At 39.1% G+C, this 10091-nt stretch overlaps 1 protein-coding gene across 1 annotated transcript in view; it reads right to left on the reverse strand.

Moving 5' to 3' along the window:
- The window catches only part of AHCTF1 (AT-hook containing transcription factor 1), an 86402-nt gene that overhangs the window by 59785 nt on the left and 16526 nt on the right, over positions 1 to 10091 (reverse strand). Inside the window, exons 2-3 of the mRNA XM_032801123.2 lie at positions 2833 to 2959; positions 2097 to 2350 (exon numbers count right to left, since the gene is read on the reverse strand). Coding sequence (XP_032657014.1) covers positions 2097 to 2350; positions 2833 to 2953 — 375 coding nt within the window. The 5' untranslated portion in view covers positions 2954 to 2959. The remainder of the gene's footprint in view (positions 1 to 2096; positions 2351 to 2832; positions 2960 to 10091) is intronic.

Consider the following 10091-nt stretch of genomic DNA (forward strand, 5'->3'; position numbering starts at 1 on the left):
TACTAAAAGTTTCTCTCTCCACTCCTTACACAACATCGCTGTGGCAACTACAGGAATTAATCACAGAGAAAAGTAGTATTAGGTCAGTATAATATTTTTAGCTGGAAAAACTATTTAGCAGGTGGAACCAAGGAGAGGTGACCAGCCAACTCTCTGCAGACCACTAAATGTTCTCTGAACCACAGCTTGAGAACCTCTGATTTAACAAGGGGCAATATCACCTACTTTCTATTCTTCATTCTGTGGGAGAGGTAGCATTGGGACTGAGGTCAGTAATGAGTCAACAGAAGGAAGGATAAGTTTTTGGGAAAAGGTGGACATCTGATTCTCCTTCAGTCCCTCTATTCCAAGTTAGAACGTGCCATCATAGAAAGTTACAATATTTTCAACTGGGATCGTTGTTCCATCTCAGTAAGCAATAGCTACAACTTTCTGTTAGCTAGTTTCCTTAAGAGAAGGGTGACTGAAGGTCATGAGCCTAGTAAAGCAACTCCAGACAGTTAAACCAGTTAAGAAAGTAGGATCCCCTGTCCAAGATGCTTCTTTTTAGATATCATCTAATTTGGGATTCTAATCATATATGCTGGAAACAGACTTGCAAGGAAGTTGCCCTTCCCACTAGATGCAAGCTCACCTGTGGACATGAAGATAACTGGTTTGCTAATGCCCCCTGCCTTATTCCAAAACACAAGAGAAAGTTCACAAGTCTAAGCGCACACAGTTTCCGGTTAGCTGGTTTGAGATTCTAGGGGAGTGGTGGTAATTTATTTACAACACAATCAATTTCCAGGATTTGCAATTTTATTAAAGAGGTTGTCATTTTACTCTAAGAGCTATTAAGAATGTGTGTAGAAAGGAGGCCTAAAGTATACAGAATTTGGTTGTTTGCAGGTTTATATCAGCAACTGGCTCGTCACATCTTTCATCCCCTTCTACTCACAAAAATCATAGAAATGTAGGATTAGAAGGGACCTTGAGAGGTGATCTACTCCGGCTCCTGTTTTGAGAGACCAAATAGATCTAGACCATCCTTAACAGATGTTTGGCTAACTTGTTCTTAAAAATCTTGATTGATAGGGATTCTACAGTCTTCGTTGGAAGCCTATTCCAGATTTTAATTATTCTTATAAAGCAGCAAGAAGTCCTGTGGCTCCTTATAGACTAACAGATGTATTGAAGCATGAGCTTTTCATGGGTGAATACCCACTTCGTCCTAATTTCTAACCTAAATCTCCCTTCCTGCAGATTAAGTCCATTACCTCTTTTCCTACTTTTGATGGGCATGGAGGACAGTAATCAATTGTTCTCTTTATAACAGTCCTCAACATATATAAAGATTTAATTTCCACACAGTCTTCTTTTCTCAAGACTAAGTGTTTTTAACCTTTCCTCATGGTTCTGGTTTCCTAAGCCTTTTATCATTTTTGCTACTTTCCTCTGGATCCTCCAGTTAATCCATGTCTTTCCTAAACTCTGTTACCCAAAACTGGACACAACACTCCAGTTGAGGCCTCACCAGTGCCAAGCAGAGAAAGACAATTAGATATGACACTCCTGTTTTCACTCCCCAGAATATTAATCTTTTTCACAACTGAGTCACACAGCTGGATCATACCCAATTTATGATCCACTAAAACCCCGATACTTTTCTGAAGTACTACTCCCTAGACAGTTATTCCCCATTTTGCATTTGATTTTTCTTTCCTGAGTGTTGTATTTTGCACTTGTCTTTACTGAATGTCATCTGGTTGATTTCAGACCAATTGCCCAATTTATCAAGATCATTTTTAACTCTAGTCCTGTACTTCCAAGTGCTAGCAACCCCTACCACCTTGGAGTCAGTCACTTTGAATAATGCAACAACTAAGAAACTTGTAGTATCTTGTTCTGCAGTGCAAATGAATTTTTTTTTACACTTTCACCATTAGTTAAGAGACAATTGGTAAATTCCAACCCAAGTTTTGATATCAAGACTAAGTCCACTATGTATTACAAGTTGATATTTTTGCAGCCTTCAACATAAAACCTTCCTCAAAACATAATTCTATGGCATACAACAGAATAGAAGCTTTGTTTTTAGATTAAAAAGTACGTACCCTTCCTGGAAGAACAACTGCTTTAACCACTCTTGACACTCCAAGGTCATACAGACAGAGAACACTCCCTTCTGCTTCTTCCAATCCAACTAGTAGTCCAGTTCTTTTCTGCCAGGAAAATTCCTTCACCACAAGGATAGTGGGTGGGTGTTCACTTACTCCATTAAAACGATATGCAGACAGCCGTTCTCCTGTGATAGAATTTACTACCTCAAGCTGAGGACCACAGGCCAAGCAAGCCAATCCATTTCTCCCTAGAGAGAAATAAGGGGAAAAGTTTATGTAAGAATGATAAACAGAGAAGGATTCATTTGAAATCATAAGATATTAGATGATGATACGGGGATGAGTCCTCCCAAAATAATTTAGTTAGAAATGTACATAGCTTTAATTTATTACTATGTCTAAGTTTGAGACTGTTCACGCATGCACACACACAAAATAGAATTAACATACACTTTTACTACAACACGAAATTTAACAACAATGGGCTCTACACAGAGCTAGGACCGAATAGGTTACTGAATTACAGGTAACAGCTTAAAAGCAGCTGTGTTTTGGGAAAACTCTGCCTCCTGGTTTCATAAAGCTATTGGTAAACTCATCTGATGCATCTTAATGGAGCCAACACATTTCATAAGTAAAATGTAACACTACTGTGTGTATTTAGATAACCCACAGTCACAAGTAATTATTAATTCCAACACAATACCAAGTTTCAGAGGAAGATGATTACCTCCAGCAAACCTCCCACGAAGTACAGATTCTAGTGTTATCTCATCTTCTCCAAGTGCTTGAACAGTCACTTCTGGAAATTGCAGCAGACTGCTTGTTACCTGAGCTGTTAGGTCTCGCATACTTCACTGTAAATAAAGAACTATATTAAATAAGTGTACTTAGTCAGCACCTAACAAACCTGGCATTTTATAAGAGAGTTTGTCAATCAATACAACACTCCAAATTATCCGTAGTTCTTTCCATCATATCCAATAGTATCAAAATATTTCTCACTATAACTTCCTCCTAAATACCTATGTACAAGTATATTGTAGCAACTTAAATGGCCCACTTTGTAAATTCTGGCAACTAATTTAAACCACTACCTTTGGGAACAGATAGGAGAAACAGATTGACTTTCAAACCAATTTTCTTCTCCCGAAGAATTGGAATATTCATCTCATGATGAAAAAAAGATCAGAAAGATTTGTCTAAAGTTTTATTTTAAAAGTGAATTCCTCCTCTGTCCCCTCACTCACACTGATGACTACTTTTACGCTTACATCAGCTGCTCAGTGCACGTTCCACTTTCTCAGCTACTCACTCTTGTACATTCAGGCAGGGAGAATAAGGCCAACTGGTGACCCCACAGAGCAGTGTGCTGAATTTCTTGCTCTTTAGATGCCTGTAAGGTCATCAGTAACCTGAAGGGCAACGGTACTAATGCCAGATTATGGCAGGTAAGTAAATGAGGAAGAACTTAAGTCTACCCACTTACTCGTTAGTATAATAGTAATCGCTAGTCAAAACAATATTTTTTTACAAGATCTTTCAATTCACCATTAAGCATTTGGATTTTTGGTTCGCTCGCCCTTAATTTTATAGTTTATTTTGGCAATGATTTTTCTTCATGTTAGAGCACAAAAAAATAAGGGCCTCCAACAGTCTCCTGAGTTCATGGACTTTGACAATTAGCTCATCAAGTCTTCCTGAAATTCCACTGCCTTGGGAGTAGATTTCAAGAATTTTTCAGAAAACAGATCACACACACAGACCCAACAATAGATTATCAACCAGGTGAACAGGTAAGATATTGTGCAGAGATTTTTTTTTAAATGACAAATCTGTGGTTCTATTATAAATCTATTCTTGGAGATACCTCCTTATCACTAAACTCATTTGAAGAAATAAAACAATAAATTTCAGAATGGATCTAATAGAAAAGAAACACAGCTGGATACAAACTGTTAGGATAACAAAATCTACAAAAAATACTCCTTCTCTGGGATCTTTCTAGTAAAGGGCTTGATGTTTTAGGACCACAGCTTTCCAGGATCTCCTCCTTTTGAGTCCTCTCACAGTATTCTGACACTCCAGATAGAATATTTTTAATGTGGTACTTTGGGACTCAAATAATACTTCAGATTCCCAGGAAGACTTATCTTATCAAATTTCAGAGGATGGCTTTATCTTATTGCATAGGAAATCCATCAGTCTCAAGAAGAGCACATAGTCACATGTACAGAGATAAGTGTGTCTATTTCCAGCAAGGAACTCTTTTTGGAGAAAAAACCTTTAATGTTTTGATATAAGAAGTCAGAGTCAGGAATAAAAGCTGTGTTATCATGGGGACTTCAATCTGAGTGACATATGCTGGAGGTCTCATCCTGCCAGTACTAAAACATCCTCAGAATTTCTAAAAATTAATCGATGACCATTCCTTAACTGAAAAAATATTGCATCCAACACAGGGGAATTCTGTATTAGACCTCACCTGACAGATAAAGAGAAATTGATATAGAATTAAAAACTATTGATAGTTCACAAGTGATTATGGCTTGATTATATTTATGTGCAAAGAGAATAAAATTCAAACCAGTAGTAAATAAATACACACACACACACACACACACACACAGACGCACGGGCATTTTAAAAGGGCCAATTTCACAAAGCTGGAAACCATATTGAATCAAATCAGATGGGAGAAAAATGTGAATGTCAATGGGGAACTATTTAAGAATAGTTTACTAGATGCCCCAAACCCCACAATTCCATGATCAAGACAGACTGCTATCCTGGTTAAAAAGCCAACCTAGCTTAGAGAGAAAGTGAAAGCAGATATAAAAAAATAAAAGCACCACAAATGGAAGTTGATAGCAATGAATATAAATCAGAGGCTAGGAACTGAAGAAAACTTAAGCCAAAGAGGACAAAAAAAATCTACAGCCAGCAGAGTTAAGGACAATCAGAAGGAATTTTTAATTTGTACCAGGAACAAAAGGAATCTTAATAATGGTACAGCTCCATTACTAGATGGAAACAGTAGAGTTGTCAACTATAATGCAAAAAAGGCAAAAGTCTTCAATAAATATTTCTGTTCTGTATTTTGGAAAAAGTCAGATGTAGTTATATGACATAACAATAATATACCATCCCAATAGTAACTAAGCAGGATGTTTAGCAACAGCTGCTAAAAATGTCTAGCTTTAAATCAGCAAGTCCAGATAACTTGCATGCAAGAGTTTTAAAAGATCTGGCTCAGTTGCTCTCTGGACAATTAGTGTTGATCTTCAACAAGTCTTGGAACATCGGAGAAGTTTCAGAGGACTGGAAGAAAGCTAATATTGGGCCAAGATTTAAAAAAAGATAATTACAGATCTGTCAGCCTGACGTTGAACCTAGACAAAATGCTGAGATGGGACTCAATTAAAAAATTAAATCAGAGTAATATAAGTAATGCCAATCAAGGTAGGTTTATGGGAAATAGATCCTGGCAAACTAACCTGACTTTTTGTGAGATTATGAGTTTGGGTGATAATGGTAATATCGCGGATGTAATACATTTAACACTTCTGATACTGCATTAAATTTTGATTAGAATAATACAAAATCAACACAGCACACATTAAATGGAATAAAAACTAGCTAACTGATAGGTCTGAAAATGCAACTGTGAACAGGGAATTATCAAGTGTGTCCTAGTAGGGTCCCCCAGGTATCGGTTCTCAGCCCTACAGTATTGAACATTTTTAGCAATGACCTGAAAGAAAACAACATCATTACAGATCAAGTTTACAAATGACAGAAAGATTGAGGGAGTGGTAACAAAAAGAACAGGACAGACCACTGATATACAGCAATCTAAATCACTCAGTAAGATGGATGTAAATAAACAATATGTGTTTTAATATGGACAAATGTAGTCATGCTGCTAGAAATAAATAATGCAGGCTGTACTTACAGGTTGAGGGCTCTATCCTGAGAATCAGTGACTCTGAAAAGGGCTTGGGAGTCATGAGCTCTAAGTGTGATACTGTGGCCAAAGGGCTAATGTGATCCTTGAAAGTATAACAGAACAATAGTTAGTTAGAATTAGGGAGATTATATTACCTTTGTATTTGGTACTGGAGCAACTGCTACTGGAATACACCTCTATCCCGATATAACACGGTCCTCGGGAGCCAAAAATCCCTACTGCGTTACAGGTGAAACCCCATTATACCGGGGTAGCGGCGGCAGGCCTCCAGCAGTGATTTAAAGAGCTCAGGTCTCCGGATGTGGGGAGCCCCGGGCCCTTTAAAGCGCTGCCAGAGCCCCGGCATTACCACGCTATATGCAAACCCGCGTTATACTGGGTCGCGTTATATCGGGTAGAGGTGTACTATGTCTAGTTCTGGTATCCACAATACAAGAATGATGCTGATAAATTGGAGAGGGTTCAGAGAACAGCCATGGAATTGATGAAAGGATTGAAAACATGCCTTATAGTGAAAGACTCCAAAAGCTGAATCTATTTACCCTCACTAAGAGAAGGCTAAGGGGTTACTTGATCACAGTCTTTAAAAACCTACATGAAGAACAAAAATTTGGTAATAGAGTGCTCTTCAATTTAGCAGACAAGGTATAACAAGATCCAATGGCTGGAAGTTGAAGCTAGACAAATTCAGACTAGAATTTTTTTTTTTTTAAGTAGCGAGGAAAATTAATCATTTGAACTATTTAAGAAGTGCTGCGATGGATTCTCTATCATTGGAAAATTTTAAATCAAGAAAGGGCATTCTAAAATATATATGTTCTAGTTCAAACTAGAATTAATTCAGGGAAGTCCTATGACACATATTAGAATACAGGAGATCAGACTAGATTATCACAATATTCTTTTCTGGCTGTATAATCTATGACTCGGAAGGAGGATGTCAAGGCAGAGTCAGTACTTGAATTTTCAGATTTATGAGACTAACAAGAGTAAATTGAGAGTATCATTCTTGAAAAAAAGCACACACAAGCCTCCATACACATTTAAATTTAATGAAAGTACTCCTGTTGTTCTTGGGCCAGTTATGACCCATGTCCTTTTAAATATCCTTATATATTATGAAGTAGTTACTACTGGTCACTAAGGTTAATCTGAAAGAAATTGATTTGAACCACCAAAATGAACATCAACTACTGAGTAATTAGATTACTGTATTGGTGTAATCTTTGTCCTTCTGTTCCCTACTGCCTGTCAACTTCATTCCTCATGTCACATCTAAAGTTTAGATTGCAGACTTTTTCAGGCAGGGATCATGTCTTTTTAAATGTCTTCTGACTAGAGTTTAGCATGCTCAGGCACTATAAAATAAATACTGGACAAAGTTTTGTGGGAGAACTTAAAGGCATTAATATCCTGGATGCTCAGATGACAGAACTATATACAGCCAGGTAGAAAAGAATGAGTGCCAGTCTAGGTATATAAAAGAATAAAGCTGCTAATTTATGAAAACCAGGCATGCTAATTAAAAAGAATTTATTTTTTTTTGCATAGATGGGTTAAAAAAGTTCTTGACAGTATGAAATTGAATTTTTTAAAAGGTTGTTACAAGATATTAAGACAGACAGACCATATATAATTCAACATCCTGCACTTGCTCAAAGGCTTGCCTTCACAGACAGCGCTACAGCTGAGCCGCTGTAATGCTTTAGTAAAGTTGTTCCTATGCTGACAAGAGACCTTCTCCCGTCAATGTAATCAATCCATCTCCTCAAGACAAAGTAGCTATGTCAACAGGAGAAGCTCTTGGTGACAATGTGGTCTATGCCAGGGAATTATCAGTATAACTAAATCATTCAGGGGGTTGGATTTTTCACACACCTGAACGACGTATAACAGACCTATATTAGTTATACTGATATAGGTCAGTAGTGTACGCCTGGCCCAAGGATCCAGCCCAAGAGAGATAAACCCTGCCTACACTATGAATGGACCTGATGGTGGCAGTAATAGTCAGGAACAGGTGTGATGGAATAGGAATTTTTCATATTTTGGATGAATATTGTATGTGCCTCAGTTTCCTTTATGTGCCACATGGTTAACTGGGGGTGGGGGGAGGATGTTTATTCTTTGCAGAGATCCAGGTGTGACTGATGCCTGGCTGTCTGGACCTGGGGGCCATATCTTCTGGGACTCTCCATGGACAATTGCCTGGATTTTGGCACCTAGCAATTAATGACCACAAAGGGCTCCCGCTCTGCAGGAAACCAACCAGGTCTGACCAGCCGGAGAACAAAGGGCTATTGAGGAGGGCCACTGACAACGTTTGCCCTGGAACAAGAACAAAAGGACTCAGGAGGGGTCCAGGGGATTGTTAAGTGTGGGCTGTTGGATGGGAGAAGCAGCTCCTGGACTGGAACTCGGAAGGGATCACAGGGCTCTGAACTGACGCAGACAGACTATTCTGTAACCTTCTGTTTTCTGTCATAACCAAGGACTTTCTAAGCTGTGTTCCAGACATCTAATAAACCCTTCTGCTTTTACAACACTGGCTGAGAGTCACTCCAGATTAAGGAAACTGGGAGTGCATTGCTCCCTTTGGGTGCATAAATCTCCCTCCGGGGTCCAATCCAGGTGGGAGATTCCATAGGGAGTTCATGGCGAGAGGAAGTGGAGCCAAAGGCTCCCAGATTTAGTCCCAGGAGGCAGTGATGCCAAGGGACCTATCCCAGTGAGAGTGAGACATCCTAAGGGTGGTCATCACAGGGACTGTTCCAGAGCTGTTTGAGAGCACTGGACCTGTGGATCTGTGACCACAGGTCCTGCTGAAACTAGTGCAGATAAACATTTAGGTGTTAGGGCTGATCTGCACTATGGGTAGCTGTAATCAATGCAGCAGGGATCAATTTAGCAGGTCTAGTGGAGACGTGCTAAATCAATGGCAGAACGTTCTCCAGCCAACCCCAGTACTCCAGCTCTCCGAGAAGAGTAAGGGAAGTCAACTGGAGAGCGTCTCCCATTGACTCAGCGCCATGAAGACACAGGGGTAAGTTGAACTAAGCTACGTCTAATCCAGCTACGTTATTCACGCAGGTGTAGTAACATAACTTAGGTCGACTTACTCCCCTAGTGAAGTGATGGATGAAACAGAGCCTTTTTCAGTGTGGATGAAACAAAGCCTTTTTCAGAATCATACATCCTGGCAACTAAGTTGTTTTCAACATCAATTCACCAGTACCTACTGTTCACAATTTGTCATTAACTGGTCAGTTCATTAGTGTAAATGCTATGGTGATCTAGATTTAATCAATAAAATTTATGACTGTTACATAGGCATTTTTGTTAGTCTTCTGCTATTCACTCTGGTAGGTGGTGCAAACACATAACATCTCTGATATGCAGATTTAGAAGCCTGATTTTAGGCCCCCGGTTTGAGAACTTTGGCCACTGTATTTGGCATTTACTCTGAACAAGTATAATCACAATGGTGGTAAGAGCACCTGTGCATCATTTAGAACCTTATGTGTGGACACTAGTGTGTTAAGACATTACAGGGGCTTATAACTAAGGCTACAATTATGTCACAGAGGTCATGGAAGTCACGGAAACTGACTTCCAGAGACCTCTGTCACATGTTTTAGTAAAAATCACAGACTGGTCATGGGCTTCCGTTAACTTTTGCTTATTGCCCGTGACTGGTCAGTGGCTTTTACTAAAAATATCCCTGACAAAAATCTAAGCCTTACTTATAACACTGGTTGCAACCCAAATGTTGTAGTGCAAATAAAGCTCTTACATTATCAGTGCATGCTGGGAGATAGATTATAGACCGCTGAGATGCCATTTATAACAACTACCTTGGAAGACAGATGTAGGAGCAGGATTTCATATAGCACTTGTGATACAGCATGGCCAGAAGGCAGCATAAGAGTGTTAGCAGGGGGCCTTATTCCCTGCCAAGGGAGGAAGGTTTGCTTTAGATTAACTAGAACAGCTGTGGCCAATTAGAGCACCTGACTCCA

The sequence above is a fragment of the Chelonoidis abingdonii genome, chromosome 3 (genome assembly GCF_003597395.2).
Source record: "Chelonoidis abingdonii isolate Lonesome George chromosome 3, CheloAbing_2.0, whole genome shotgun sequence".
NCBI classification, from domain to species: domain Eukaryota; kingdom Metazoa; phylum Chordata; order Testudines; family Testudinidae; genus Chelonoidis; species Chelonoidis abingdonii.